This window comes from Medicago sativa, chromosome 3 (genome assembly GCF_051527215.1).
Source record: "Medicago sativa cultivar Bolivia chromosome 3, Bolivia_mono, whole genome shotgun sequence".
In the NCBI taxonomy this organism is placed as follows: domain Eukaryota; kingdom Viridiplantae; phylum Streptophyta; class Magnoliopsida; order Fabales; family Fabaceae; genus Medicago; species Medicago sativa.
Window position 1 is genome coordinate 27,737,903 of NC_140751.1, and position 14,339 is coordinate 27,752,241.

General features: G+C 34.2%; 2 protein-coding genes across 2 annotated transcripts; both read right to left on the bottom strand.

Moving 5' to 3' along the window:
- Nucleotides 1–46: 46 nt before the first annotated feature.
- On the bottom strand, nt 47–6,734 carry LOC146936873 (uncharacterized). The gene is made up of 6 exons (XM_085751439.1): nt 6,322–6,734; nt 5,296–6,212; nt 3,985–5,208; nt 3,658–3,876; nt 2,697–3,545; nt 47–2,604 (listed from the first exon to the last, which is right to left on the bottom strand). The coding sequence occupies exons 1-6, from the start codon at nt 6,708–6,710 to the stop codon at nt 2,027–2,029; spliced, it is 4,176 nt and encodes a 1,391-aa protein (XP_085607565.1). The 5' UTR covers nt 6,711–6,734; the 3' UTR covers nt 47–2,026.
- A 3,457-nt stretch (nt 6,735–10,191) lies between these two features.
- On the bottom strand, nt 10,192–14,008 carry LOC146936874 (uncharacterized). Its single transcript, XM_085751440.1, has 12 exons — nt 13,590–14,008; nt 12,975–13,138; nt 12,618–12,885; nt 12,429–12,522; nt 12,223–12,347; nt 12,036–12,126; nt 11,804–11,945; nt 11,554–11,711; nt 11,339–11,459; nt 11,078–11,248; nt 10,865–10,963; nt 10,192–10,757 (listed from the first exon to the last, which is right to left on the bottom strand). Exons 2-12 carry the CDS (start codon nt 13,128–13,130, stop codon nt 10,464–10,466), a joined length of 1,719 nt encoding a protein of 572 aa, XP_085607566.1. The 5' UTR covers nt 13,131–13,138; nt 13,590–14,008; the 3' UTR covers nt 10,192–10,463.
- Nucleotides 14,009–14,339: the final 331 nt, after the last annotated feature.

A 14,339-nucleotide genomic window follows, 5' to 3' on the forward strand; every position in this document is an offset into this window, starting at 1 on the left:
ATATTCGACAGTTAATGAAAACCACGAAATCTATGACTATAATTATAACAAAACCATTTTGTTTATACCTGGCCTAATATTCTTGCAGCACACATAGTTCCAATAGGAATCTGTTGAATGATAGTTTGATGAGATTCCATAATTTGAGTTAGCCAATTTTGTAGTTGAATAGTGGAGAAAATAAGTGATGTAGATAATTATGATTGTCATTGGGTATATATAATATGAGATTACTAATAACATTGATCTGTACAATATTAATTATCAAATTAGTGACAACATTAAATATAAAATGTTAAAATATGTTGGAAATGAAAAAAGGTTGATGAAGGAAGATATGGTAAGGCATCTTGGCAGATTTGGTTTGCTGCACTGCCACGAAAAAACCAAAAATATTAGCTGGATAGCATGCATGTTATGAGGAAGTATTGGTTTTTTTGAATTTGAAAGAATCTACACTATCTGATTGCAGTAAGTTTGCATTGATGTGTTAAATCTAGACTGAGGGAAAAGACTTATGAAAAAGAATAAATGCATGTGAAGTAGGAGGTAGAAATAATGCAGTAAATAGCTCGACCAACACTGCTGTCATATTAAAGGTTACAATGAGAAAGTGAGTTAGATAATGAAACATATCAATAGTGAACAGACCTAACATATTAACTCACTAACAATTTAAGTGTGCTTATTAAGAAAAATGTGGGCTTGAAAAAGTGTCAATTACCCGATATCCAAGCCCATTAAGGTTGGTGGACAACTTGGTTGTGCTTTATAAATTATAGGACGTCTGTAATAAGTACAACAACAATAAGAAGATGTAACTGTGCAAACATATATTAGAATTATATGCGGTCCTTATACGCCCCAAAAAGTGTCAAACAAAAAGTAATAGTTAAATTCAACCTTCAATAATGCACATTGAAGTAATATTATGTGTCTGTAAAGTAGCACGTTGTCCAAAAAATGGGTCTTGTTTGATTCTTAAAGCAATATTCTGTAAGTGATAGGATATATGAGGGAAAGTAATAGTTAAATTCAACCTTCAATGATGCACATGCATGACTGTTTGTTTTTTGTTTGTATCTCCATTCTACCTCCCATGGTATGGTGTATGAAAATATACAATTAATTGGACTGAAAAAGCTTGAGTATTATGGTTGGGAAGTTCATTAATTGACTTTGGTGTGAAATAGATCGCCTTAAAATCTATAGTTTGTTGGGAAAACATTTGAAGATATATTTATGATATAGCCTCCACAGCTGCAACATCTCATCATCTTGCTGCTATGGCCAACAATGTAAGTAGTTAATTTTCATAATTGTTGTTGTATCATTTTCTTCTGTTATTGATGCAGATATTTTACCATAATACAATTAATAAAAAGCTTCAATGAAGTTGTTTGTTGGTTTTGACAGAACTGAAGACATCATAAAAGGAGATATGCATCCAATCAATCTATATGTAATTATAAATTAGCACTTTCTAACTTGAATTAACCTGGGAACTTATAGATCCTGAGTATGGAAGTGATATTGCACTGGTCTAAAGTAAGTTTATTTTAAATTAAATCGATTTTGAAAGCTTCATAACTATTGAAGGAGTCCTCCTATATGAAGTCAAAGTTGGGCCAATTATCTTGGCCTCATTATATTCTCATATATTAATGAAGATAGTTATAATTGATGATGAAACAGTTTTGAATCCAGTAAAGTCAGAAGGTCATAAAATAATCATGAGAAAGATGAACCAACAATGAAATAGCAATAGTATATAGTGAAGTAGGACAAGTTGATTTTATCACTTTACAACTGAAGTATTGGAAAAACTGAAGCTTGAACAACAAAAAATGGCAGAGTCTATTTTAGAGGAGGATGCAGCAAAACATGGCTTCTGCAATCATGGCACCTGTATTGTAAGTTAACATATTTATTAAGCATGAGCATGATTATTATGATATAGTATTATACGAAAAGATATTGAATCTGCATAATTAGATTCAAAAATAATTAGGAGAGTACTTACTTGTCAAACATTTTCAAATATTTCTTTGTAAACAACGTTTGTGGTAGTGTCTTTTGGGAGTTTATGTTCATCATGTATGAGTATCTTGATACCCTTTTTGCTGGTTACTCTTGAGATTGCAACATAGATTTGGCCATGACTAAAGACATCTTTAGGTAAATAAAGGCCAACCCAATCAAGAGACTGACCTTGAGATTTGTTGATCGTCATTGAGTAAGAAACTACAATCGGAAATTGTCTCCTACATAACTTGAATGGCCAAGGAGATTGAGATGGTGACATATCCATACGTGGTATATAGATAATATTCCCATGATGTTTGCCACCCATTATCTTAGCTTCCAAAACGTGAGTAGCCATCTTTGTTACTATCAATCTTGTCCCATTGCAAAGTCCTTCAGCTTGATCTATGTTCCTCAATAACATAATGGGACACCCTACTTTTAGTTTGATGCTATGATTTGGTAGTCCAGAAGTTCGCAATGTACTTAAGAATTCAGGTGTTAAAACATCTGTAACAGTACTATCATGCATTTCTGATCTATCAATAGAGTTGGCACTGAAATAGACTCGCTCTTCTCCTGCACAGTTTCAAAGGAAGCTCGATTGTTATTCTTTAAACCAGCAAAATAGAAATAATGATGTTTGATACAGAAGGGTTACATTATAATACCTGGCATTAGACCTAAAACATAGTCATTTATTTGATCAACAACTTCAATAGTTGAAGCCAAAATGGCTCTGCTCTTCAAGTAATCGTAAGATTTGTAATTATCCAAGAAGTTAGGATATGTACTTTGAACAATAGCAAGGATAGGATCTTCATACTCAGTTAGCAACATATCTTTGGGAATAGGGATCTCAGCATAACCATCATTAGGCTCGTTAATTCTTCCCTCTCCAAGACGTAAAAGCCAGTTTGAAAATTCTTCAATTTCTTCGTTTTCTTTAGGATCTGAACCATGCTTCAATCTCATATTTTTTGTCAATTCAAGAACTTGACAATGATCCCAAATATATGAAGAATTGATTGAGGCATGGACAATATCAGAACGGTTGGCTCTTGGTATAACTGGTAATATCTGTCTAAAATCCCCACCAAATACTACAACCTTCCCCCCAAAGATGAGCTCACTTTTCTTAATCCCATCACCCATAATATCTTTAAGCGTTCTGTCCAAGCACTCAAAAGTATATCTATGGGACATCGGTGCTTCGTCCCATATTATAAGCTTGGTTTGACGAAGAAGGTCTGCCATATCACTATCATGATCAATGTTGCACATGGAGTTATCTAATGTAGGCACAGGCATTTTAAACTTAGAATGTGCAGTTCGGCCTCCGGGTAGAAGTAGCGATGCAATTCCGCTTGAGGCAACAGTCAACACAATTTCATGCTTTGATCGCAATGCACTTGCAAGTGTGCGCCACATGAAAGTTTTACCTGTCCCACCATAACCATGCAAGAAGAAAACACCTCCTTTTTGATTAGTAACAGCCAACATGATCTTGTCAAAAATAACTCTCTGCTCATCTGTTGAATAACAAAGGGAAACAGCATGGTCATTAATTTTATAGTGTATATATAAAATAATGGTAGTTTGTAGTGATAAATCTACAAAGTAGTATAATACCTGTAAGGGATGAAAATAATTCTTGAAACTCTGTTTGGAGGGTTCCAATATCATAACTACGTTCATCGTAGATTAATCTATTGCCCAGCTGCTCAAGTACATATCCATTTGGATAAGGCAAGGAAGCAAAATCCTTCAAAGTCCTTCTACTTGATTGTAATAATTTCTCAATTTCGATCAAAGTTAGATTTTGAATTTGTTCCTCACTGAGCATCAATTCTGCGAAACATAAAGATATTTTAAAATAGATGAAGAGGAGGAAAAGTGATTTGAAAATAAAGACATTTTAAAAATAAACATATTTTGTTCTGCATTATATGAACAAACCTTGATTGTTTGCCAAGTTTCGCTGTTCACGTAGGATTCCATCAGACAACCAATGAATAGTCTTATTCCATACGTGACGTGGTCTATTCATTGCTCCAGAAAGTAGCATAATCACAAACAATCTTCTCAAAAAATAACCGGAACCCCATTGGTATGCTTCTCTAATGGCGCCAATGAACTCCATATCATCATTTAGGAATCCCATAGCAAAGCAAGCCTCTCTGAATGATAGAAACTGTATATCTCCAACTTTGCGAATTTCTTCATATGTTTTTGGTCCTTTGACAACGGTTAACATCATCCGCAAATAGAACAATTCTCCGGTTGTAGGTGGAACCCAGATTAATCTACCAATAGTATAACCCCTCTTTCTAGGAGTCCAAATTCTATCTTTTTTGCTGAAAACAAATTTAGAAACAAATTGACCATATGTCAATTGTCTTGCAGCCTCATATTCTTGATTTGCCTGTAGCCATGCTGTGAACATAGATTCGGTGACACTTGCCTTTTCTAGCACATTTTCCATGGTGGAATGATCAGTAAAGTATATGCATTTCTCACCAACTAAATGAAAGAACATGCGTTCAACCGCTGGTTTTCTTCCATGAATTGAAAATGACAGAATTCTCCAACATGCTTCAGCCGGTGATATATACCTACAATCTAGATAATGCTTGATTTCATCAACTGGTTGTCCCTGAGATGTCACATTATGTTCGGTTGGCACAATCCGGGCTGTGATGCGATCATATCCTTTGTGTATGTATTTGAAAAGATATTTAATCGAAGCACTTTGGTTACACCATTCCATGTTGATGTGGGCTTGATATTTCATCAACAATTTTTTGTTGTATGGAACAACATGTCTGTTGTCTAGGGTAATACCATTCTTGATTATGGTGTGAGTGTTTGAGCTTCTCTTGTATACAGGATAGCCATCTTGATCAACAATAGTACGTTCAATGTACTTTTTGGGAAAGAATTTGGAACATTTATTGTTTTTCCCCATGCATGGTGATGAGAGTCTTGCAAGCCCACATGGTCCATGAATCATGTGACTCTTGACCAAGTTGTATAAATCATTGTGCTTCTTTGGATCAGGTATTTCAGCTGAAATGATCTTGTCAATGTCTGCAGGGGTTGGATACTTGCTTGAAGGATGCAAAAATATAAGAATGTGAGCATGTGGTAAGCCTCTTTTCTGGAATTCAATTGTGTACATATCTGTGAAATGCAATAGTAATAATTAGCACAAATCATTCTAATTAAAGTGTACAGCATATTTAAGGCAATATGGCAATGTTTACTTACATGCAAGGACCTTGCCAAGTGTGTGGTTTTTGGTCAAGTCTTTCATTAGTTCATCAAACTTGATTTTGAAAACTCTTGCAATGATATCTGGACGATCTTGCGGTTTCAAATTGAATTTTGCTAGTTCTCTTGTTATTTCAGGCCAGTTTGGATTACATGTGAAGGTAATAAAGATATCTGGAAAACCAACAACACTTGATATTGCCATACCATCAAAGTATAGTTGATCCATGTATCTTTTACTTCCTACAAAAGTTGATGGAAGAACTACTCTCTTGCCTTGTAGTTTTTGCTGACTTTGGTTTTGACCTGCAGTTTTCTCGCTTAGTTGCCTGTATTTCCCAACTCTAAGCTTTGACTGATTTTTCCTCAACCAATTCAGCCTTTCAGCCTCCATCATTGCGTAGCCATCGACCAAAAATTGTTGGAAAAGTCTTCTAGAACAATACAAAGTATTTGCCTCAAATTTTCTTGATTGTATCCTAAAACAAAACCATGCTTTGATAGTCAACCGATTCCTGCTGTTCACAACAGTATCATCCTTATATCTCAACAAAATCCCAGGTCGATAACCATCTTCTCCATATGGGAAAAGAAGTGGATATTGAAACCCAAGATAACTCGCATGAAATTCATCAATTCGTTGTAAATTGCCTGTTTGCCCTTGCAATATAATATCTCTATGTTTGGCAGAATCAATATCCCCTGCAATGAGTGCCGCAACTTCTGAAACTGTTGGCTTATTGTACACCCTGCCATCAGTGTTTCTGTCTGCAATTAACTTCAACCTTACATTCTGAACAGGGCCACTCTTGAAGAGATCCCTGGCCATTCTAAACGCTTTAGCATGCACATTATTGGCATCAAGCATTGACCTTAAGTCTTTCACCAATTGTTCATCGATATCCTTGTTGTCCCTGTATGGGAAAAAGCAACGAAACAATAACATCATATATAAGACACTATAGAAAAATGCAACATATATAATACTGATTTGAAACCATACAAGTATATAATTGTATATACCTAAAAGAACCAATTCTGTTAGAAATCTCATTGTCAGTGTCATGGATATATAGCTGAGCAAACTTAGGTCGTTGTCCGGCTAAGGGCAACATGCTTCCAATTCTATGACATGTCTGACCTTGCATTCGTAGTACAGGTGGACCTTTTCCTCTGTTTGTGTATGAATCCATTTTCATACCAGGTGAAGTAAATGAGAACATGGCATTGTACGTTCTAGCATTGTTCTGATAATTCTTGCTGGTTTTGCTTTGGTTATCAAATAAAAGATGTTGAAGAAGCTGTGGAGGCTGTTCCAGTAAAGGCAATTGAACCTTCCCATGTTGACAACATAGTTGAAACTTAGGTTTTGTAGTATTTTTTGACTTCTGCCTCCTTTCTTGATACCACATTAACGCTCCACAAAATTCACACTCCCAATTGGGTTGCCCTATATCACCATATCCTGTGACAACGTTCAAAACATTACACATGATTACTAAGGACAATGATGATACTAATTAAGATTTGATGATATAATGGTGCCCTAATAAGACGATGCATTATGTATAAACTTTGTAATGAAGATCAAACAGGATTTAATCTGAATATACCTTGTGCTTCATTATCATCATTGATTTCAAGATCTGCATCACTACTGGTATCTGATTGAGTTTGATCAGTTGCATTCGAATCAGCATCAGAATCAACATCAGAAGATGCATGACCACTATCATCTTGTGTTCCATATGGTAATCTATCAGACATTGTTTCAAAATACTCAGCATCAGTTTCAATATGTTTGCGTTTGTTTGACACTCTACTTGTTGATCCAGAGGTTTGGGCAGAGGGATGGGGATTGACATTGGAATGTGATGGTTCAGGTGGACTTGTATGAATTGATGCAACACCATTGTTATATGACCTTTGATAGTTATGAGCAGCCCTTCTCTTTTTAACATTAATATTTTGTGCAGTATCAGTGTGATCAGAAGGACGTTTTTCTCCAACATTAAGAGATGGAGAAGGCAGTACAGGAACTTGAACAGTAGCATCCAAATGTGGCAGTAGATTTTGGCCATGTACATACTTCCTAACATTATCATTAGAATGACATGATTTAGAATTTGAATGTGGAAGTTGAGTAGGTTTGCTGAATTGTGTTTGTGACCTGAAATGGTTGTTAAGTGTGGATGCAGGAAGGTGAGAGTGCTGCGTTGGTGTTGGCTGAACCTTGAATGTTTGGACATTAGCTGGAACTGTAGATTGAGCCTCTTTTTGTGAAGTACACCATCTATTGAATGTCTGAGGAACAAACCCATTAAGCTGAAGAACATTGTTGGTACTTTGATGTCTTGTTTGGAGTTGGCAAAGTAAGTCATTATATATTTCAGATACAGGTTTTGACATACATTGTATTCGTGATTGCTTTGGCTTCCTGTTTTTTATATTGAGATTTCCTGCAGCCTCAGAATCATTGACTGGGAAAGCACGTTTTGTTCCCACCTTTGGACATGGAGAATATTTAGAAGTGTGTGGAATAGTTGCAGAAAACTTGTTGAGGAGATTTTGACCAGGTACATACTTCCTAACATTATAATTAGAATGTATTAAATTAGAATTTAAATTTGTTGGTTGAGTGCAATTGGTTTTCAGAGTTTGAGATTGGTGGATTGTGTCAAAGTTGGATGTTTGAACCTTTGCCTTATTCTTAATAGAATAATTCGGACTTGGAAAAGAATGAACATTGATATTGGATCCAATGGGAGTAGATGTGGTAAAAGGTTTGAAGTTTTTAGAAGAACCTTGTTGAGAAACAACCTTAGTTGGTTTTGAAGTAGTTGGATTACGTGGAGAAGGCAACTTTGAAAGGTTTGAAAAAGTATAGGGAGGTGAAGGATAGGTTATAGCTGATTTTGTATGTGAATTTTGCTTGGTGTTTAAGGTAGATTTGGTAATATCTGAAAGAGGTGTTGCATTACTCTTTTTCTGTTCAGGATATTTGCCATTTTTAAGATATGAAGTCCTTCTTTTCCTTCTAGCTGCACCATTAGATTCAACATAAGGTCTATGGTTCTCCATTTTTTTTCAATTTACATAAGAACAGGAAGTGCTAAGTTGAGATCGTGGTAAATTGCCTTGTGTTTCAGATGACTTATGAAATGTTAATGGTTGGATATGTGAACGTAACATGAGACATTGTGTCTTCTGGAAATAAGGACCATGTGGAATAAGAAATGAAAATTAAATAAATATGTGTGGAAGATAATGGGTATATTCAATAGATAGGTTCTTTAAAAAATAAAATATAGATGTTTAGCATAAAATATTGATTTTGTGTAAAATAAGTGATGTAAATGTAGAACTGGGAAGAGTAACATAGTTAGACATGATAAATTATATTAGGAAAAAAAGTAAGAATTAATTGGAAAGTAACTCTAGTCATACTAATTGTATAAGTACAAATTAAAGAAGGTTTGTGGTTCTAGCATAGACAAAGTGATGTATTAGTTGAAGATCAGTTTGCCTGGAAAAAAGGAGTTCCAGGCCATGATGGTATGACAAAGACTCTACTGTTCACAAAAAAGTGGATAGCTTTTTTAAAAGCACTGTTTTTCATTAAATGCATGGCAGAGATGATGGTTATTTGTATTTGCATATGTCTCATCGAAGGGTAGCATGCAGTAATATACAATATCTTATTCCATACTTGTGTATAGTTGAATTAAAAACCATGGGCAAAAACATTGGAAACAGGTTATTGTCTGATGGTAGTAATATACAATGATTATCTTAGTAACAGCTGGAAAACAATATATCAAAGGGAGTAGTAAAGAACAATTATTTCCCTAAAGTGAATAAGTTATTGTATTGTAGGTATCATATTTATTTAATTGATGTAAGGATTAGATCAGTAATTAATCATATTTATTCAAAATTGTATACATACAACTTCTATAGTTATAATAATTAATGATCAAGAAAAAAATGAACAATTCTGTGATCTTTCTCTATTGAATACTCCCTCCGGTCCTTAATAAAAGAAGAAAAACCAAAAAACATCAAAACCAATACACTTATTTATTAGTGTAACTTTTTGAATAATTTTACAAATATACCCTCATAAAAAATTGTGTAGCATTAAATACACTCACAAATATTAAAAAGACAAACATTAAATAAGGGGTAGAATAGTCTTTTAAACAATAACTACACCTTAAAAGTTGTGATATTTTCTTATAAATAGGACCAACAATTTTTTTGAAAATTTTCTTATATATAGGACCGGAGGGAGTATAAATTTGCCAACTTCTAAAGTTATAATAATTAATGATCAAGATAAAAATCCCTTATTGAAATATAACTTGATGTATTGTAGCTTTTGAAAGCTTGAAGGTTGATTTTATACGGATTAGATTTGTAATAAGAACCTGAAAGCCATACTGGTGGCCATATACTTTGCAGCTGATATGAACAAAAAATGATAAAGATACATATCCCTTAATAAGCTGATTTATGTTTCTAATCATGGAGCTTTCAGGTAAATATGGAAGTGAAAGTTGTTTAACTTAAGGTACAGTTCTACAATACAACAAAATAGAAATACTATAGAAATGTATTGGAATGCATGAGTTTCCCATCAAATAGTATGTCTTGGCATCTTATTCAATGACACTGTTACTAATCTTGATGTATATGGGTCGTGTAGGATAAGATAGTTGGTTTGAAAATCTAACTTGAAAAAAGAGTCTATTTGATGTATATAAGGGCTGAATTACAAATTTGAGGCCCAAAAAAATTACCACTATCTTCAATGTTACATACCAAAGAGAGAATCTAAGATGTTTATCTGCTTCAAATGTATGTAGTTTGTGGCAAAGATCATAAAAGAACTTCAGAATTAAAGAAAGATACCATTAACATAGTAAATTAACACAACACAATAGTCATAGATGTAGCATAACATAAAAGGTTCAAAGTGAATAACATAGTAGAAGTCTGGATTCTCTTGGAATCAGTGCTTGAACCAAGCTGAGTTGAAGTAAAAAGTTAAGATAGATTACACAAAAGGGTACGTAGGACCAAAAAGATCATACAGGAAACAGTGAGAACATCATCAAGGATAAATTTGAAACATCTGTATGATTGGCATCATGGTTTTGAAATCACTTTTTCTCTTTTTTGATAAGCTTCACCCTCTTTGATGAAGTCTGTTTTGCAGGTGTGATCTCATTATGGCCACCAGCATTGCAAAAATCATCAGTTGCAGCCATCTTATGAGGAGTAATTTCAACAGTAGGACGAGCATTTCCTTTTTCAGCAACAGAATTGAAAGAACCTGGTGTGAGTTGAGAAAGACTCTCGCAACTCATGGGTTGTCCAGCATTCTTTAAGCCACTGATTGGTGTAATCTGGGTCAAACCATCAGGGTCATATTCAGAAGATGCAGAGAGGTCGTGCTGTCAAAACATAGTTGACAATAATTCAGGTTAGTAAAAGGCCATGATATTACATGACATTAAACACATAAGTTAGATATAATTAGCAAAACAAACAAACTACTTACAGTTGAAATGGTAACATCTTCATTAGAAGCGGTTGGATTAGGATTTGTGTTGTCCATCATCACATCAACAGCTAGATTCTCAATCTCTGGTTCAGCCTCCTGAAATATGATGGACAAATTAAATCAATTAGTGAATTAAATGAAGGAGGCATAAAAGACACACATTAAAGATTCAGCCAGACTACCAAGGTTTGTGACATATAATAATCATACCACAAGGTTGGGGAACTTAGCCCTGACTCGGTCAATGAAAGCTTCTCCTTCTTTGTAACATACAACAGAGCAAGATTTCCACCTTGGTTGCCATTTGACCTTAAAGACCATAGTTTTTTCAGCCAAGTCATCCATTATGGGAGGAAATTCAAAGCGATTGGTAATACCAGCCTGATAAGACAGTTGAAACATTAGTGTAGGTTGTCTTAATTTACCTAAACCCAATAGTTTGTGAAAATGTGTGAGGACTTTAGAGCAAACCTGTATCATGTTACTGCGGAGTTGGGCAGCGGATATCCCTAACATCTGAGTCACCTCGCGGTCCCAGACGACAAAAACAGTTCTGTCCATGTCATAGGAAACATCCATCTCAAGCTTGTACCTAAAATAAGGGTATCAATAAGATAGATCAAGATAGATAACACCAAGAGTCATTCCATACTTAATACGCATATAGGGTAACATATATAACATACCTGACAATCTCGGTCTCAGTATTATGCCCATCGTCACATGTGTAAGGAGGCTTGTCCCCTTTAGCAATCTTTGGACACTTGTGACAAGCAAAGTAGTACCAACCATTTTTGGTCGAGTTCACTTTCTCAATCTGAGCAACTGTCACACAGTAACTTATCTGCATAGTTGTATCCAGTTTGATATGTGAGATGGTTGATGAATATAGTGAATCTGAGAGTATGTGGTGAGTGGAACTTGTAAAATTCATACCACGTCAAGCTGGATAACCTGAGACAGGGGCAGAATCTGGGAATTAGATAGAAGGTCCTCTTCAGTAGCAACTTGGGTGTTTCCATAAGACTGTGTACACTGGATCTGGCTAGATGACATCAGCTGCTCATCTTTAGGTAAACTGAAAACAAATATAAAGACATAGAAGTTAGGACTGGTTCTGAATATATATGTTATAGGGAAATAACAGAAGTGTGTTCTAAAAAAATACCTTTCCCGAAAGAGATTGATCTCAGGGATGTTCTCATTGATGGACAACTTAGTGAATGAGTAAGTATTTGATACACTTAATGGGAACCGCCCTACGTTTTCATTAAAAACTCTAAGTGTTATTTCGCAAAATAATATCGTGATATTAGCCAAAGACAATGTAAACTTACAAAATCAAAAAATAATACCTTCTTCTTTGATCTTGCAGTAGTTAAGCATAACTATGACAGGACCACCTTCTTTCCTATCCTTGTTAAACTTAATGAACTTTGCAGCATAGTCCTCCCACAAAGTGCAGTTTACAGAAATGTCACTATAATATAGACAAACCACAATTAGTATAGGGATATGACATTGAATAAGTTAGACTCATCCTAAAATATAAGTTGTTCACCTCAAGTCTTTCAAACCAAAGTTAACTTGTAGCTTTTTCCCATTCCCTTCATTCAGCTGACAGTAGCGCATATCATGTACAACTCCAATAACATCTATTAAAATGACAAAAACATTATAACAATACATGTACAGAAATTTAGGAAAAGTATAAAAATTAAGAAAAAGTTGTACGAAGATGTGTACTCACGAACTAAGAGATCAGCACGCCATTTTCCCGACACAATCTCAGAAAATGGCTTGAACTTAATGCTAGGGTTAGGGATGTCGTGGACATTGACATTATCAGCATTAGTTCCACCAGTCCATATCAATTTATACTTGTGATCAGAGGCTTTGAATGCTAAATCATTCTTTTGTACTTGAAAGTTAGATAATGTGTATGTGGTGTTTTCTAGAAGGACTTTGTCACAAACAGCCTTGTAACCAGTTGGAATAACAACTTGAATGTCATTTCCCTATAATAAAACAAATAGCATTGACAATAAACTGAAGACTTAAAAAGAATATAAATATAAATAAATCACATAGTGAAAAGTGGCCTCACCTTAGCATCAACTATGATCAACTCCAAATGCTCCTTGCCATCCTTAACAACAGTCCATTTGTCCTTAACTCGAACATTTAGTTTCCAGAAATCTTTCTTGTTTGTGATTGCAGCAATGAACTCGACGGGTCTTACTTTTGGTCTTTCCATTTCCATTTTGGCGCCTTAAAAAAAATAGCGCATAAGTGAAAGTAAATAAACATATGACACAGATAAGTGGAAAAAATAATTTTTTGAAAGAGTTTTAGTTAAGATAAATAAACGATTGGTTGAAAAGTTGAAACCTTAAACAACAACAACCAAAAATAAACTAATAACAAAAAACAACACAAACAAATTCCTAAACATATAGATCCACAAAAAAAAAACAGTTGTAAACAACACAAAAACGAAACCTTATTAAGGGAAATGTTATATCTTGATCAATAATAGGCAAAAACAAAGTAACCAAAAAAATCACAACAGTAAACACATAGATCTATAACAAACCTTATAAATAGAAAGAGCTAGAACAAAAATCAATATGTAACATGTGAATAAAGATTTTGAATGGAAGTTACGAAAAGAAACTGAAAGTTATGTTGTTTGAACAAAGTAGAAGGAGAGAATGAGTACCTTGAAATTTTGAGAGAGAGGATAGTTTGAGGGTAATGAAATGAAAGTAATGAAATGAAAAATATTTAGAGATAGTAAGTAAGTATTTAGAGGCTACAGCAACAGTGTTGAGAAGAGTGAAAAACGTGATTGATTTGTGTACTGACAAATACAAATTTGATTTCAAAAGCACTTTTGTGTTTCCCTCTCAAAGACAAGTAAGTTTATTTAGTTGGGTTAGAATTCAATTATGTTTATCATGTGCAAACAAACCAAACTATTGTGTACTTTTGATTACATGACATCACTTTGGTTAACCGAAGTCATCTAGTTGCATAAAGTAATTTTAAGACATGTTTTACCCCTAAAAGAGTGAGTTGGCAGTCAATGAGCATAGGTCATTAAGGAGTTTTCCACAGCATAATGTTTTCTTATATTAAGGGAGATTATAATTATATCACATAGGTAATTTGAATAATCATAAATTTCTTATTTCTAAACTTTTCAGATTAGAATCACATATTTTATCAATGAAAGGTTGAATCACATTTGATTATAAGTTTTTGAATCGACAAAGTTTCACATTGGATTAGGTGTATGAGAATATCTTGGTGTTTATGAGGTTATAAGTACTCATTATATGAAACTTCCTACTTTTTCTTTTTTTATTTTAGAAATAGCTTCCTGTATTCTACACCCTTTTTATCTATTTTTTTACGCTATTGATTTTATATGTGTAAATAATTGTTTGAAACTACTTTTTCACAAGTA

What these genes read in the sequence shown, in the direction of transcription:
- LOC146936873 (XM_085751439.1), bottom strand. Translation starts at nt 6,710, where the DNA reads ATGTGGTATCAAGAAAGGAGGCAGAAGTCAAAAAATACTACAAAACCT. An exon ending in ACTTGGCAAGGTCCTTGCAT is followed by an intron (nt 5,209 to 5,295) that starts GTAAGTAAACAT and finishes TGCATTTCACAG; the next exon opens with ATATGTACACAATTGAATTC. An exon ending in ATTATTTTCATCCCTTACAG is followed by an intron (nt 3,546 to 3,657) that starts GTATTATACTAC and finishes ATGAGCAGAGAG; the next exon opens with TTATTTTTGACAAGATCATG.
- LOC146936874 (XM_085751440.1), bottom strand. Translation starts at nt 13,130, where the DNA reads ATGGAAATGGAAAGACCAAAAGTAAGACCCGTCGAGTTCATTGCTGCA. An exon ending in GCGTGCTGATCTCTTAGTTC is followed by an intron (nt 12,523 to 12,617) that starts GTGAGTACACAT and finishes TCATTTTAATAG; the next exon opens with ATGTTATTGGAGTTGTACAT. An exon ending in AAGATGTTACCATTTCAACT is followed by an intron (nt 10,758 to 10,864) that starts GTAAGTAGTTTG and finishes ATGTTTTGACAG; the next exon opens with CACGACCTCTCTGCATCTTC.